Here is a 16,970-nt window from a genome sequence, read left to right as displayed (position 1 = left end):
TGGTCTTACGAGTCGTATTTTGTGAGATAAATATTTTATTTGGGTCATCCATAAAAAAATATTATTTTTATGTTAAGAGTATTAATTTTTATTCTGAATATCGGTAGGGTTAATCCGTTTCACAGATAAAGATTCGTGAGAATGTCTCACAAGTGACCTACTCTTTATATAAAACTCGTTCGATGTTTCGAGATACGATGATTATAGTTTTATGATGGAATTCATCTAATATAACATAAAACACTAAATAATAAGTAACCATCGATACATTTGTTGAGATAAAAATATGACTAATGGTTTTTATAAAGAATATAACTGTATATTTGTTATATTTTCAATATAAATTTTATTTTTTGATAATATATACAACACACACTATTTTAAATGTATGATTAATTATTATTAATTTTTAATTGGTATATATCTTGAAAAATCAAATAGCAGGTGTCATCTTCTTCCACCGGCTTAAACCTCTGAAGTCCTCTCTTCCATTTCCATGTGAAGACACGAAATGACCAAACTAGTCCTCCCCCACCATCATAATCTCATCCCTATCCTCACTCCCATTCCCGACCTCCCCCTTGCCCCTAAATTCATTCGCCACGGCCACCGCCCGGTCCTCCGCCGCAGCATCTCTGTCGTCTCCAAGGTTAAATCTAAAGAACTCGTCCTCGGTTACCCAAGCGTCACCGTCGAGAAAGGGAAGTATGGTTACGATGTGGAAACTCTAATCAACAAGCTATCCAGTCTCCCTCCACGCGGCAGCATAGCCCGCTGCCTCGATACATTCAAGAACAAGCTCTCCCTCTCTGATTTCTCTCACGTTTTTAGAGAATTCGCTCACCGCAGCGATTGGCAGCGTTCTCTTCGTTTGTTCAAGTACATGCAGCGCCAGATATGGTGCAAACCTAATGAGCATATTTACTCCCTCGTTATTGGGATACTCGGCCGCGAAGGTCTTCTCGATAAATCTGCGGAGATTTTTGATGAGATGGTAACTCATTCTATCCCAAGGACTGTGCTTTCTTACACTGCTATAATTAATGCTTATGGTCGAAATGGTCAGTATGAGACTGCCATGGAGTTGCTTGAGAGAATGAAGAGCGAGAGAATTTTGCCCAATATTTTGACTTATAATACTGTTATTAACTCGTGTGCGCGAGGGGGATATTCATGGGAGGGGTTGTTGAGTTTGTTCGGGGAAATGCGGCACGAGGGGGTTCAGCCGGATTTGGTTACTTATAATACATTGTTGAGTGCTTGTGCTAACAGAGGGTTAGGAGATGAAGCAGAGATGGTGTTTAGAACGATGAATGAGAGTGGGGTTTTACCCGATATCACGACTTATAATTATTTGGTTGAGACTTTCGGGAAGTTGGAGAGGTTGGAGAAGGTTTCGGATTTGCTTAGGGAGATGGAGACCAGTGGGAATTTGCCAGATATAATGAGTTATAATGTGTTGTTGGAGGCTTATTCACGAAAGGGGAACATAAAAGATGCCATGGGGGTGTTTAGGCAAATGCAGGCTGCTGGGTGCAAGCCGAATGCTGGGACTTATAGTATTGTACTTAATCTCTTTGGGAAGAATCGGAGATATGACGAGGTGAGGGATCTTTTCCTCGAGATGAAGGTGAGTAATACTGAACCAGACGCAGACACTTATAACATACTTATCAAGGTGTTTGGAGAAGGAGGCTATTTTAAGGAGGTGGTGACATTGTTTCATGATATGATGGAAGAGAATGTGGAGCCAAATATGGAAACTTATGAAGGATTGATTTATGCTTGTGGGAAGGGAGGGCTTCACGAGGATTCAAAAAGGATTTTGCTTCATATGAATGAGAAAGCATTGGTACCAAGTTCCAAAGCTTACACTGGGGTGATTGATGCTTATGGCCAGGCAGCATTGTATGAGGAGGCTCTTGTCGCGTTTAACACAATGAATGAAATTGGAAGCATGCCAACAATTGATACTTTCAATTCTCTCATTCATACTTTCGCAAGAGGTGGACTTTACAAGGAAAATGAAGCTATTTTGTCAAGAATGGTAGAGTTGGGTGTTCCTAGAAATAGAGATTCATTTCATGGTGTGATAGAAGGTTATAGGCAGGGAGGCCAATTTGAAGAGGCTATAAAGGCTTACGTTGACATGGAAAAGGTAAGTTGTGATCCTGATGAATGCACACTTGAGGCGGTCTTGAGTGTCTACTGTTTTGCCGGTCTTGTTGATGAGAGTGAGGCGCAGTTTCAGGAGATTAGGCAGTTGGGTATACAGCCAAGTGTCATGTGCTACTGTATGATGCTGGCAGTGTATGCAAAAACTGACAGGTAAGGCTTCGGTAATACACATTCTATCAATTTAATCATCGCAAGATGCATGCTATATTTTTATGATGCCTTTATAACAGTGAAACATTCGAATCCTTAATCTGGAAGGATCACTTTTGTTTTTGGAAGAATAGTGCCCGTTTGAAAAACCAATAATGAAAACAGAAGAAAATATAGGCATCCACAACCATCTCTAGATTAGTTGAACAATAATTTATTGATAACTTGATTGTCCTCTCATCTTTTGGGAGGTTTTCAATTTCAGGCTTATTTCCTTACAAAATCACCACTTTCTCTTGTTATGTCGGGCCTGTAGGTTAATTATAGCCTAGGTCCCTGAGAAATCCTTTAAGAATATTGTTTCTAATAATAGAATATCAATGATTTCTCTCCATATTTGTGTACATTATAAATCATAATCCATTGCGTCTACTTCACCTACATACTCCTTGCTGCATAGGGGTGTAATATCAGTCAAGTTAGCTTGCAGCCGTTCATCTCGAGCTCAAAATAATATTGCATGCATATTTGGCTTCTAAGTTTTTTTTATTACTTTTATTATTTATTTATATTTTAAATATGTACTATATGATCTATAGTGATGAAATATTATGATATTTGAATATTAATAAAATTCATGTTCATATGCATTTTTCTTTTTTTTTTTAAAAAAAATATTCCGACTTTGTCATTAAAATAGTGTAGAATGCCCTCATTTATACTTAATTTTGAATTAGTTCATTTATAAAACTTTGTGAGTGCTTCGAGCTTGAATCTAAAGATTCATGACACTAAGTCTAAAAAATTTTGGAAGTACGGTTTGAGCTCAAGTCTTTTACATCCCTATTTCCTTCACTTCCGCCTTCCCTTGACCTCTATCACCAATGCTAGCTAGTCTTTTAAACTCTCCTAGTCAACCTATAATATTTGCTTACCTATCTTTAGCTTGTTAGTTTTGTTGATGCAAATGAGGTCTAAAGGTGAATGAGAGAATGACTGAAGTTCTCTTCTCATATCCAACATTATGTTGGATTTTTTGCATTGGGGTGGAGGAGTTTTTGATGATTCCTGGGCATGATGATGTATGCTTAGGAATTCACTCTCATTGAAGAAGGTACTGGTAAAGATAATCTCTTGGGTCTGGGATATTAACATAAGAGTGAGGAGTTGCTAAAACGTCTGGTTACGAAAAGCATCTCTTATCTGAAGTGACTAGAAAGGAGAATAATTAAGCAGACGACTAATAAAGAACCAGAACAGCGTACACAGCGACGTCGCTTTTAATTTTTTTTCTTTGCAGTCTAAGCTGTGTAAAACTATCATTTCCGGGAGCTGGATGTGCAATAGAATGCTTGTCATGTTAAAAAATCAGTTTCAGTGCCTGGATATAGTGTATGTTTTGGCTTATTGTTGATATATGAAATTGAATAAGGTTTATCTGGCATTTATGAAATTGTTGAGAAATCTAATAAATGATTAGTTCCTTCTATTTTGGTAGACTTGTCTGAGGTCTTGAATTTTTTTTTCCAGGTGGGACAAGGCCAATGGGTTGCTAAATGAGATGCGGACAAGCAGGGTTTCTAATATTCACCAGGTCATTGGCCAGATGATCAAAGGTGACTACGATGATGCCAGTAATTGGCAAATGGTAGAGTATGTCTTTGACAAACTCAACTCTGAGGGATGCGGTTTGGCAATCAGATTCTATAACACAATTCTAGAAGCTCTTTGGTGTTTGGGCCAGAAGGAAAGGGCCGCAAGAGTGCTTAATGAAGCAACAAAAAGGGGGCTGTATCCTGAACTATATCGTAAAAACAAACTCATATGGTCCATTGATGTTCACAGGTATCGTTCTCATTTCACTTTGGTCAATTTCTTATATTCAGTATGGAATGTGTTTTTATATTTTTTATGCTTTCTTTAGAATGTGGCCCGGAGCTGCTTGCGCTGCAATATCAGTATGGCTGAACAGTTTGCAAGAGCTGGTAATTATTGGGGAGGATCTACCTCAACTGTTTTCTGTTGTCGTGGTGTAAGTATTTCTTCTTCCACGTATTTGTGGATTTAATATACATCTTGGGAAGAGTTGAAGGCATCCTGGATGTCTTTGGTACATCATATTTCTTGAACATAGCAGGAAATCGTGTGGCTAAATATTAGTTTGACACCTAACTTTCTAATGTTTATTTCCTTCTTGAGATCTTTTTTTTTTGTCGAGCCCAAACTGTTTTAGTGTCTTCTTTATGTGGCTACAATGTGTTGTGGTGAAAGAAGAAATAGAAACTCGGAAATTTTTCTTGATAGATGTTCTACTTTCTTAATTCACAGACGGGGTCAAATGGAGAAGAGCTCAATAACACGAGACTTTCCTGTTGCAAAGAAAGCTTACTCCTTGCTGAAAGATTTGTCATCATCCTTCTGTTTTCCTGGGTGGAATAAGGGGCGAATAATTTGTCAAAAGTCTCAGCTGAAGCGTGTTTTTTCGAAGACAGAACCATCTTCGGAAGACTCGAAATTAGATGACATAGTTAGTTTAGGTAACTCTCCTTTTCCCCTTCCAGGAACAAGTTCCTTTACAGTCAACCAAACACAACAAAATAGCTCCGACATCAATAAGACAGGCCATAGAACAAGCACAGAACTTATGTCCAGTGGAGTATGAATGGACATATACAATTTTCGCTCGAATTCAGGTCACTTTGTCTCCTTGGACTGCTTCCTCTGTACTCGGCAAGAAACTAGAGCACCAAGGGATCTTCTAAGATGTAAACTCCATTGTTCCACTCCGGAGGAAGACGAGCTTGTGTTGTACACCGATCGGAACTCAACATGTGAAACGTTTCGAGGCTGCTCGACAACATTGCTAGATGTATATTCTATTGGTGAAGGGTTTTCGAGGTACTGAGCCTACTGGCTTTCCTTGTAGCTAAATATGTTATCTGGTTTAGTGCCAGGAAATCGGAATATGTCAGTGTGTTTCTACATGTATACACTGTGACACTTGTTATATTTATTCAGCAATGGAACTGCAAGATGAACACAAGGGGATAATGTTAAGAATCACTATTATTACTCATTAACAGATTCTTGATACTGTGTTTGGATACCAATTTAAATTGAGGAAAATGATAACCTTCGAGATTTTAGTTTTGTTGTTGTCTTGCTTTTGTTTTAATGGTATCCAAACAGAGTGTAAATGAGTAAAATTGCCAACATTATCTAATACATTTTTTAGAGAACCAATGCCTCCTGTAAGATTTTGGGGGTTAAGCCTGACAAACATGTGATTTTGACAGCTGATAATATATTAAAGTCTAATGATTTGCTTTTGTTTAAAATATTACCTGATCAAGTAGAAGCCCGATGTGCTTTATCATATCTGATCCTCTTCACAAAGTAGCTAACAATCTTTAATTATATTATCATTAAGATCTGATTAATGTGATGAATACGTCTTACAACAATATTCAAATACTTTCTAATTTTTTTCAATAATATTTTAGTTTAACGCCGGCCCGTCGTAATTAAAGCCGTAGTTATCTAGTTTTCAACATATAATCTTACTAAAAAATGCTTGCTTTCATGAGAGAAAGTATTGATTGTTACCACATCCTAGTCCATTTTCAACTCGAGTGAATTCATCAAGAGGTAAGAAGTACAATAGACCATTTAATTGAGGTTTCCCCTTTGTTTAAGGGTGGGGTTTCAATTTCAATGAGGAATATAGAATGAAATATGTGGTCAAAGGGATCTAATCTATTGTGGCAGACAAGTGTGAGTTGTAAATTTGGTAGAATCTTGGGATTCCATCTTCAATACATAAACTAAGCTATCATCTCCTATCTTCAATAATAAATTATTCTTCAACTTTTACAAGTATTGAGCCCAACTCCAATGGATATAGAGAGGATAGAGGGATCATAGACTTTTTGACAATGGCTTTCTAAACATGTGATAGGCTCATAAAGTCAATAAAGACATGCCATTGGCAATGGGAATGATAGCCTTTCTTTCTCCTTAATCGAATATCAAGAAATCAACGTATGCCATTCATTTTAAAAATATTTGATCGATGTTGCGTTTTATGTGTGAATGATACATGTCATTTACTCTTTAGTATGATTGATTGTCTTTCGTCTCGTCAAAATTTATAACCAATGAGAAAAATACGACTCAAATATTTAAATCTTACGAGTTCTTGATATCGTAAAATAGTACATGATATATTGATATTGAATAGTTAAATCTAATAATTTGAATGCAAGAAAAAGATTGACAACTAGATGCACAAACCTAAGGTGTAAGTAGACTTGGTCAAAGGCCGGGTATGACCCGGACCCGGACCCGGACCCGGACCCGGACCCGGACCGGAATCGGCCCATGATGAACGAGCCGTTTAATCGGGTCAACGCGTTTGACCCGAAATCGTGACCAAAACCGCTCTAAGGCTGTACATGCAGTTACTATTTATGGGTAAAAAAACTTGTGACCCGTCCAACCAGACAGGTCTATAATAGATTTTTTTGTTGAGATAATGAAATATTTTATAGAGTTGATTTTTAGGTGAATTTGATAAAAATGAAGGAAATTATTGACTGAATTGCGAGGAGGGAGCGCTAGGTTGCCCGCCTCAGCTCGCGAATGAAGAAGATCTGTGAGAAAGGCGCGTTAGGACAATATATTTTACCTTCCTCACGCATCCTTTTGAAGATCGGAACATGCAGCACCTCGGAACATGCAAGTACCAAGGAGCTCGCACTAGGATGGTAAAATTCGACCGCCCTATCGCAAACAGACATATATTTTTTAAAAAGGTTGGTCAGGACATTGACCCGACGGGTTACCTGGCCCGAGCGTGTACCCAAATGGAACTCGGTCCGTAACGGACCTAGACAATTACGACAAATGATCAAGATTTTCCTAACCCTAACTCGCCGAGTCTTACCCTGGCTCAGCCCGTGGCCAGGTATAGGTGCAAGGGCTAGAGTAATTTTATTATTGCAATCCACTCTGAATATCACTCTAGGCATAATCTAGTTATCGAACCTTCGTTGTCAAAATTTGAGGCAAATTCGTTTTTATAATATGAAAAATAAAACTCTTACGTAATACATCTTTATTTTTTTTTCATTTACGTAATATATCTTTATTTTAAGTAATCTCAACATTTTCTCAATTTAATTTAAATAAGAAAAGACAAGAAATCTAAATTTGGAAGATGTGATATCTTTATCCAACTATATAATATATTATAAAATATAAAATTATTAAATCGTTATCGGATAATTTAATTTAAATCATTAGATGATATGAATAATAATGACTCGTCATTATTAAATATAAAATATTTAATATCCTATCAAATGTAGCCGAAGGTATTTGTATTTTTTACAAGCTTCCATTGCAATCAATTTATAATTTTTTTATTCTTCCTTCAAATTGGAAAGGAAAATAATTATTAAATTTATTGGGAGTATGGACGATAATAATAACAATACTATTGAAGTAACTTATTACTTGTAATCATCCGACACCAAGATCTAAAATATATAACGAACTATCGAGTCTGAGATCCAATTGTAATAATTCTCATCCTCAACTAAAAAATAAAAACTTGTGTGGGACGGTATCATGTCTCGTATTTTGTGAGACAGATCTCTTATTTGGATTATCAATGAAAAATATTACTTTTTATGCTAAGAGTACTACTTTTTATTTTAAATATCGGTAGAGTTGACCCGTATAAAGATTCTTGATATCGTCTCACAATAACCTACTCCAACTAAAAAAACAACAACAATAATAAAAAAGAAGTGGAAAAATTTGGTGGGGGCAACATCTAGATAATATACCTTATCTTTGGCTTATCTCTTCACCATATGCACCCTAACCACCTCCCAAAATGGACCCAAAAAAGCAAGGGTTAAAACAAATTCTAAGGTATTTAAAATGTTTTTTTTATCATATAAATAATATTTATATAAAATAAATATATTATTCTTTTTTATATTTAGTTAATTTTATTGAATAATTTTTGTATTTTTTATTATTTCTTAAAGTAAAAAACTTGTTTTTTTTTTATTATTTTCGTGTTTTAGGCATTTATATTTTAATATTTTTTTGGGTCGTGATATTTTTAGTATGAAGAGGGTCACATGTCGAAAGACTGAGATAACCTACTAGGTCAAGGAAAAAAAGGGAAAAATACAGAAACTACATTTTATTTTTCTTAAGGCTAATAATTTTTTTGGGATAAATAATGATGATGTGCAATAATGGTCCTTGCTGAATAGAGCGATTGAACTATTGCGTTTGGGCTGATATGCAGTTTAAAAGATTTGAATTGTACAATTACCACAAGCTATAACTTTTGGTAAAACGACAATCACTTGATCCTACAATTGGTATCAGAGCCAAAATCATATGTTCGATTCCTATTCATTACAAGGAGTACAATTATTGGAAGAAAGATTGTTGATGTGCAATAATTGTCACTACTGGGTAGAACGATCAAATCATTGCACTTGGATTGCTGTGCGGTTTAAAATATTTGAGTTGCATCATTACCACTTGCTATAATTTTTGGTAAAGTGACAAATACTCGATCTTACATACAACGATACAAGATAATGGCATCATCCACTGTGTGTAAAAATAGAATTATTGATTTTTTTAAAAAGTTTAAAATGTCAAGAATGTGCGTCAATCAAGAGCATATGATTTTATTTTATACCTGGAGTGTTGTACCTCGATACGAAACAAGTTAGTCAATTTTTCAAATCTATTAATGTATATCGAGAGTAGCATTTCTGGTGTAACATAAACTCATTCGTCAAGAATGGATCCAGAAATTTAGATTTTAGGATATATAATTCAAAAAAATAATAATAAAAATCTAAGAGTGGAGAAAACAAATTTTTATTCATAACATATAAATATTTATAAAAAAATTTTAAAATAAAAGACGAGATTAATTCTTATCTCAATCCATTGACATAGTCAAAATTTTGTTAATTTACCACAAATATATATATGTTTTAATGTACTCAAAATAAAAATTTATTATCCACTTGTGATTAATCTATATATAGTTAGCTGTTATACGAAAAGATGCGACTCATGTTAATGATGTAATTCAAATATTTTAACCGTACGACAATTTTAACGTCACGTTTCAACCGCTTTCCAAATTGCCACATATATTTAAGAACATATATACTCCAAATCAAAATTTATTATCCACTCGTGTTAATCTATATATACATATAGGTAGCCGATACAAATTTCATCGTATATAAAACACCAAGATGCAATATTTTACGTTCCAACATATTTACGTTCCAATAATTAAAATATTAATTTATTAGGTACTTTTCTTGATTTGCAATAAATATTAAGAATATTTTTTTTTGAAACGGGTAAACTCTATCAATATTCATAATAAAAAGTAATACTCTTAGCATAAAAAGTAATAATTTTTCATAGATGACCCAAATAAGATATCTGTATCATAATATATGATCCGTGAGACCGTCTCACACAAATTTTTGTTAAATATTAAAAGGAACAAAATAATTAAAAACCTAAATTTTTGTTAAATATTAAAAGGAACAAAATAATTAAAAAACTTAAAATAAGTGTCAGTTCCTTACAAGATAATGTGCGTCACTTTATCATCTTGTCGAATATGGGATCTATGGAATTTTGTGAATTTAATTTCTAAAATTATTCACTTTTTTTTTTGTGTGGATAAATTCGTCACACGTATAAAGTTTCCAAATAAAATAAGAATTTTATTTTAATAAATATTAGACAAATTTTTTTTATCAATACAGTAAATGCGTTGGCATTCATTGAGTGTACTTTTTCCGCCAAGTAATTTTGATTTTCAAAATAATATAATTTTTAGTATCCGGTTTCCAAAATTAGAGAGAAAAATATAAAGTTATAGAAATATTCTGATTTGATGAATTTCATACAAGAAGCATATAATAATGAGGAAGTTTTTTGTGAGACGGGTCAAATTTATCAATATTCACAATAAAAGCAATACTTTTTCATGGATGACACAAATAAGATATTCGACCCACGAAAATTGATCCGTGAGACCGTCTCACAATAGTTTTTGTGTATAATAATTGTCGCAATTCGAAAAACAGTTAAAACATGTCGTTCGAATTATCGTACGGTTAAAATATTTGAGTTACACCGTTAGCATCATCAACTGCAGATTTTCGTACAAATGCTAGCACATAATCTCACAATATATTTCTCGATGTGTCATCAAAGAAATAAATAACTCGAATGTATATCTGCCATTTAATTTTAGATACGAATTTTGTATATTAATTTTTAAAACATCTTACTCAAAATTATGTTATGTTCTTAACTAAGAATATGTATAGTTTTGAATATTTTTACTTCTATTTCAAGTTATCCCCAATAATTGTTTGTAATAACTAAAATTTGTAAATAAAAATTAACTTTTATTGGATTTAATCATGATTGACTCACAAATCATGATAATTTCTCATGAGTTGGGAAAAATAATTAATTTTAATAATTTTTTAAGATACAATATTTTTTTAGAAGTATTTTTCTAATATACTATTATTATCTATACTATTTTATTAAGTTTCAGACACTTAGAATAACTAATTTAGGTATCATGGTCTGTTTTAATAATTATATATATATTAATAAAATGTTAACATTTTAATGCAAGTGATATGTAATTTAGTGGATAGAGTCATTGTTACTTGGAGTTTAAGTTATATGTTTAATTCTTACCGATGTCATTTTTTTATTCTTTTAATTTTCAATTTATTTTTTAATTTATATATCAAAATTACAGTGTAGTCTCTCACTATTTCTGATAATTATATTTTGATCCTCATTTAAATATAAATTAAATGAATTATAAAAAATATTATACAAGCACGCAACACGTGGATTGTGGCCGGTTCATTTTTTCTTTAAAAGAATATGATTTTGGTTTTTTTAAAGCATAATATAGAGTACAGTAGATTATATATAAAAATTAATTAAATAATATTCAGCATCAAATCATACGGCTTCCACGTTTCAAAGTGTGTACTATAAAAGCCAGTCATCCTCCATTTTCTCCCACTCCATAGTTTATATTACTTTTCCGTTTCCGTGAAATCCGAGGGAAGAAATGTCAATGCTCAGCGACTCGCCGTCCGCCGCAGTGAGCGGTGGCGGAAGTGGCTCAGTCTTCTGTGGAGGCAGCGGCGAGATTATTCTGTTCGGTGTGAGAGTCAAAGTTGATCCCATGAGGAAGAGCGTGAGTATGAATAATCTCTCCGAATACGAGCCGGTCAATGGCGACTTACCTAAGCTGGCGGTGGAGGAGGGCGGTGGAGTGGCAGGCTACGCGTCAGCTGACGATGCTTTGCCGCAGCCGGTTCACGGGAATCGCGAGCGTAAGCGAGGTCGGATCTATAGTTTGATTTTGGTTTTCAAATGTTTCCAGCTATCGTTTGGTGAAAATATTCGTTGAAAAGTTTTTCGTTTTTTCTGATCTTTTCAGATTTGTGCTATGAAATCGATTAATTGATAGCTTTAATTTTTTGATGAGAGGGAAATAAGACAGTTTGATTTTATTGTATTATTATCTGTATTTTCCGATTTACATTTCTTACTGTTAATCAGTTGTATCTTTTCCTTTCTTTTCTTGATCTTCATGTTTTGATTCCTTAAATATAGCTCATCCAAAATTTTCTTGTTGTGCCTTGTCTATAGGAGTCCCATGGACAGAGGAAGAGCACAAACTATTCCTTGTTGGATTGCAGAATGTTGGGAGAGGGGACTGGAGAGGAATCTCTAGAAATTATGTCAAGACTCGCACACCAACTCAAGTGGCTAGCCATGCCCAGAAATACTTTCTCCGCCGGAGCAACCTCAACCGCCGCCGTCGCCGCACTAGCTTGTTTGATATCACCACCGACTCGGTAATTTCTTGTAACCTTTCTATCTATGTGCAAGCATTTTCTTTCTATATTACAAGGTAAAGGAAATTACGAATTTGTAATGGTTCTATGAAACTTGTTTTATTTTTTATTCGTTTTATACATATTATGGTGTCGGATCTAAGCAAATTTCTTCGAAAATGTTATTGGGTGCCACCGTTTCTTGCTTTTGAGAAACATAATTGCCTATATTATTAGGCTAAAAGTAAAGAGAAATTTCTGTTGCTTAAATATGTTGGTCGCAAGTTTCTGCTTGGGTTTTTGATGACTATTTTGTCCTCATTTTGTTTGAATGTTCTTTCGATTAATGTCTCATTTTCTATTTTCTCCTATTGTGATAAGGTCACTGCAATGCATATTGAAGAGGACGGTAGCCACCAAGAGCGCCCTGCTCAGCCAGTTCCACCACCAACCGCACCATCTGTGCCTTTAGCTTCCAAAATCAACGGATTCTCTCCCGTGCCTTTCCCGATTACTGTTGGCCCTGTTATGTTGTCAATGCAAGGTGGCAGCAATCCGATGGAAAATCCATCTCTGTGCCAAAGTGATCAAGTGAACAAGTCGCCAGCAATGCTCCAAATGCAAACTTCTTCAACAATGATAGATCTTAACTTAAATCAGCAAGTGCCGTTCGAGCCATCCCCATTATCTCTGAGGTTGTCCCTCTCATCCGGACAGGATATGCTCTTGACAAGGGACGACTCGGCATTCCAGGTGATCCCAGGCTTCAAGAATGGTGTCACACTTATCACTGTTACTTAGAGAGAACAAAGCACTTGTGAATTGTGATAATAATATTTGAAAACAGATAATCCATCATAATTTAGAAAGATCTGATCAAGAAAACTAGAATCATCCAGTATGAAAATACATTAATCAGTTAATTCGCATAAAATTTCATCTTTTTTTTTTCCTCCATTGTACATAATGTAGAACTATCATTTTGTGTCTTGTTTCTTGTTCTATGCTCTAATATTTTAGATTATTGTTTGTTTTGTCTCCTTTTTCTTTGTGGTTGAGAATAAAATAGAGAATTATTGGTGCCCTCTCACTTGTTGCTTTCAATTCGTAGGATTGGATTCTTGATAATTAATTAGCGTATGGGTTTGGTGCCACGATGAGGAGATTTTTTTAGCTATTACTTCATTCGATGAATGTGGATAAAATGATGTCTCGATTTCCATTTATTGTAGAGATAAGCTGTGGTAGGGTCATTACTTCCTTTGGGTGGTGCACATGACACCTTACATTATCTAGGGATGCAATTGAATCACACGATATTGCTTTCTTGTGTGGGTGCATTGCTATTGATTGTGCCTGCTTATAGGGGGTATCTGAATGACTATATTGAGAAGTGGGGTTAGTAGAGATGTAAATGAACAAACCGTTGAGATATTGGAAGCTCGATTCGATAAAATTTCGTTTGAGCTCGTTTAACAAGGCTCGTTAAGATAAACGAACCAAACTTAAACTTTATAATATTTAGCTCGTTAGCTCGGGAACATGTTCGTTGGTAAGTTCACGAGTCATCTCTTAGATTAAAAATTATAGTTTTGATATTAGATTATTGATTTTGTATATTACATATGAAATAAATTTTAATAAGAAATCCATATTTTTCTCTAAATATATAATTTAATTTTTAATGAATTTAACGAGGGTTTATATTCTATTTATTAAATTCATTTAGACTCGACAAAGCTTGAATAAATCCGTGAGCCATGAATATATTCCTTAAATAAAATTCAAGCCCGGCTCGATTATAAACGAGTCTAACTCTAATATACAAGAGTTTGGTTTTCGTAAAATTATAAACCAACACCATTAATAATTATTTTGGTTTGCTTTGTTGGACTTGGTTTGGATAATCGATTTTCAATTATTTTTTTTCTGAATACATTTTTAAATACAATTTGAATTTTCTGAACTATCTATTATGAAAAACATACATCAGCAAAAGAGATGTTATTTAACGATGTTGAGTTGCAAGACACCTCCGAGCCTGGTCGAGGCAGAATCAAACGCAATTTGCGTGAAGTATCTATATCATATTCAATAAAATTGTAATATCCAACTCAAAAAAAGAAAAAAAAAGGAGAAGAAAGAAAATTGTAATGTCTGATCTGTTGAGGTATTTTAAATTTCTAACAATTCCGGCAACCATGTCAAGATCATTAGTGTAGAGGCAAACATTCTTCTTTTTTGATGCAATGCATATGATATTCGTGGCCGCAATTTAGAGCAGCAATCGTCTCATGTTCGGTCTGCCAAAAAATCGCCCAACCCAAGTTGGTTCGCGGGTTAGCCCGTGAACCAAGCATAATTGTTTTTTTAGATGTATATAATTAATCGAATTTAATAATAAAATTTTAAATCATTGATTTCACATTTCTTAGTGTTAGTTAAAGAAATTATCACAAAAAATTTTCACTCCAAAAAAAAAAAAAATATATATATATATATATATATATATTATTTTTTATAAAAAAACATGTTCCCGACCCATGGGCTAATCCAGCCCGACGTCGGTCGGTCCGGCTAGGCCACGACCAGCATTGGCTGGCTCGTGGAGACACACTTTTAAATGGGTTGGAATGTTCTCAATTCAACCCACTTAATTTGTTTGATGGGCTGGTCAACCCTAACCTTGTCGATTGCTCTAATCAGAAAGATAGGAGAACAAATTGGATTCATGAATGGATCATTATTGACCAACTTGTCGATCTATTCAGAAGAATCTCATGGAATTGAATTTCTCCATGAACAAATTGATTAACCAAAGAATATTTGAAGAAATCGAACGAGGATTGTGATCAAACCCCAGTTCGATCAAGTGAGGAATGTAGCAGCACATGCTGTGAGAATATTCAATTAATATTGAAGGGAAATATAATTTACGTATTAAATTTATTTCCAAGATTAATTTTTTTTTGTTATGATTTTGAATATTTAAATATGGTTTTATCTTTCTAGATAATGTGATAATTATGCTAAGATTTTTGTAGTATGATATCTTTATTTTAAAAAGTTTGTTTATAATAAAACTATTACTTTCCATATTATGTAGTTTTCCTTATATATAAACCCTAGGGTTATAAATAAGATGATTCATATCATGCAAAAAGAGGTGCTTTACGTGAGGTGATTTACGTGTTGACTTTTTACACAGAAGCATATATATATTGTTTCAGTCCTCCTCCGATCATCTTACTGTTGATCAAGAATCGGTTCTGATTCATTCTCAATAACACATTACCATATCAAAGTCAGATAATCAGGTAAATATGTATTAAAGCAGTAAATCATGCTAGCAATCAAAAGCAAGGAAAGAAAACTCAATCTACCCCGCTCACTAACTTCTATCTCAATCTAAAGGATCTATCGCTCTGATACCACCTGTTGTGGGGACCCGGACGCTAATCATATTCTTAATTAGGGATGTAAACGAACCAAACATTTGTAAGCTATTCGAAGCTCGATTCGATAAAAGCTCGTTTGAGCTCGTTTATTGAGGCTCGTTAAAATAAACAAACCAAACTCAAGCTTTACGGTATTCGGCTCGTTAGCTCGTGAACATGTTCGTTGATAAGTACATTAGTAATCTTTTAGATGAAAAAATAATAGTTTTGATATTTGATTTATTGATTTTGCATATTATTTATGAAATATATAGAATAATCTATTAAATTTATTTATTATAATAAATTTAAAAATTTTAATAAGAATAATATATTTTTCTTTAAATATATAATTTACTTTTTAATTAATTTAATGAAAATTTAAATGTATAATTCATATTTATTAAGCTTGTTTAGGCTCGATAAAGGCTTGAATAAGCTCGTGAGCCATGCATATATTCGTTAAATAAAGCTCGAGCTCGGATCGATTATAAACGAACCAAGCTCAAACATTCAAGAGTTCAGCTCGGCTCGACTCGATTACATCCCTATTCTTAATCGTTCTTTGGGAATAATTGGATCAATTAATTAAACTGGGTCTATTTTTTTTTAATTGGGCCCTGTATAAACAAGTGTACAAATCTATACAACAAGTTATATTCCATTTTATTTAAATACACGATCAGTGTAATATCTACATCATGATCTAAAGTACAAAATCTGTTCAAAGTACAATCATAAACAAACTAGTGTCATCTCAATTACATAACCAGTGATAAACTACTAGTTCTACATCTAAGTCCGGAATCACCACTTTAATCATCATCTCTCATCATCTCCTCGACCATGATCCTGTCCCACCTGTTGCCATGCACACATACAAACACGACAACAGCCGGATAACTTCTGTGAGAATAAAATCCCAGTATAAGCAATATATACATGCGATGCATAAAATCATATACAAAATCATAAACCATGTATTAAGAACATGAATCATAATTTATGACACATTAGTGAATATAGATAACACTCTCTGACTCGTCATCTCCGACTCCACTCATCTCTACTCTAGGGATCCTGGTTCCTGGACATTAACACATATATCGAATCTCAGCGATATGAGTCGATCCGTCCCTAAGCAATATCGATATAAGTCAATAATCCAGTGTCTTAGGCATATCCGCCACAGACTTGACATATCCGTCAAAGCTATCCTCTGACAATGTGCAATGGGCCAATGACCACTCTA

General features: G+C 34.0%; 2 protein-coding genes across 2 annotated transcripts; both read left to right on the top strand.

Moving 5' to 3' along the window:
• The first annotated feature begins 439 nt into the window (after positions 1-439).
• LOC142520483 (pentatricopeptide repeat-containing protein At1g74850, chloroplastic) lies at positions 440-5,391 on the top strand. The gene is made up of 4 exons (XM_075623462.1): positions 440-2,328; positions 3,859-4,173; positions 4,253-4,360; positions 4,657-5,391. Exons 1-4 carry the CDS (start codon positions 512-514, stop codon positions 4,988-4,990), a joined length of 2,574 nt encoding a protein of 857 aa, XP_075479577.1. The 5' UTR covers positions 440-511; the 3' UTR covers positions 4,991-5,391.
• A 6,068-nt stretch (positions 5,392-11,459) lies between these two features.
• Positions 11,460-13,365, top strand: LOC142520859 (transcription factor MYB1R1-like). The gene is made up of 3 exons (XM_075624010.1): positions 11,460-11,783; positions 12,094-12,302; positions 12,663-13,365. The coding sequence occupies exons 1-3, from the start codon at positions 11,507-11,509 to the stop codon at positions 13,080-13,082; spliced, it is 906 nt and encodes a 301-aa protein (XP_075480125.1). The 5' UTR covers positions 11,460-11,506; the 3' UTR covers positions 13,083-13,365.
• Positions 13,366-16,970: the final 3,605 nt, after the last annotated feature.

This window comes from Primulina tabacum, chromosome 12, assembly GCF_025594145.1.
Source record: "Primulina tabacum isolate GXHZ01 chromosome 12, ASM2559414v2, whole genome shotgun sequence".
Classification (NCBI taxonomy): domain Eukaryota; kingdom Viridiplantae; phylum Streptophyta; class Magnoliopsida; order Lamiales; family Gesneriaceae; genus Primulina; species Primulina tabacum.
The sequence above is the reverse complement of the archived record's forward strand: the minus strand, read 5'-3'. Positions and strand labels throughout refer to the sequence as shown.

Bases quoted from the DNA above. Each gene is read 5' to 3' on its own strand.
- LOC142520483 (XM_075623462.1), top strand. From the start codon at position 512: ATGACCAAACTAGTCCTCCCCCACCATCATAATCTCATCCCTATCCTC. The intron at 4,174-4,252 runs GTATCGTTCTCA...TGCTTTCTTTAG, and splicing joins TGGTCCATTGATGTTCACAG to AATGTGGCCCGGAGCTGCTT. The intron at 4,361-4,656 runs GTAAGTATTTCT...CTTAATTCACAG, and splicing joins CTGTTTTCTGTTGTCGTGGT to ACGGGGTCAAATGGAGAAGA.
- LOC142520859 (XM_075624010.1), top strand. From the start codon at position 11,507: ATGTCAATGCTCAGCGACTCGCCGTCCGCCGCAGTGAGCGGTGGCGGA. The intron at 11,784-12,093 runs GTCGGATCTATA...CCTTGTCTATAG, and splicing joins GAATCGCGAGCGTAAGCGAG to GAGTCCCATGGACAGAGGAA. The intron at 12,303-12,662 runs GTAATTTCTTGT...TATTGTGATAAG, and splicing joins TTGATATCACCACCGACTCG to GTCACTGCAATGCATATTGA.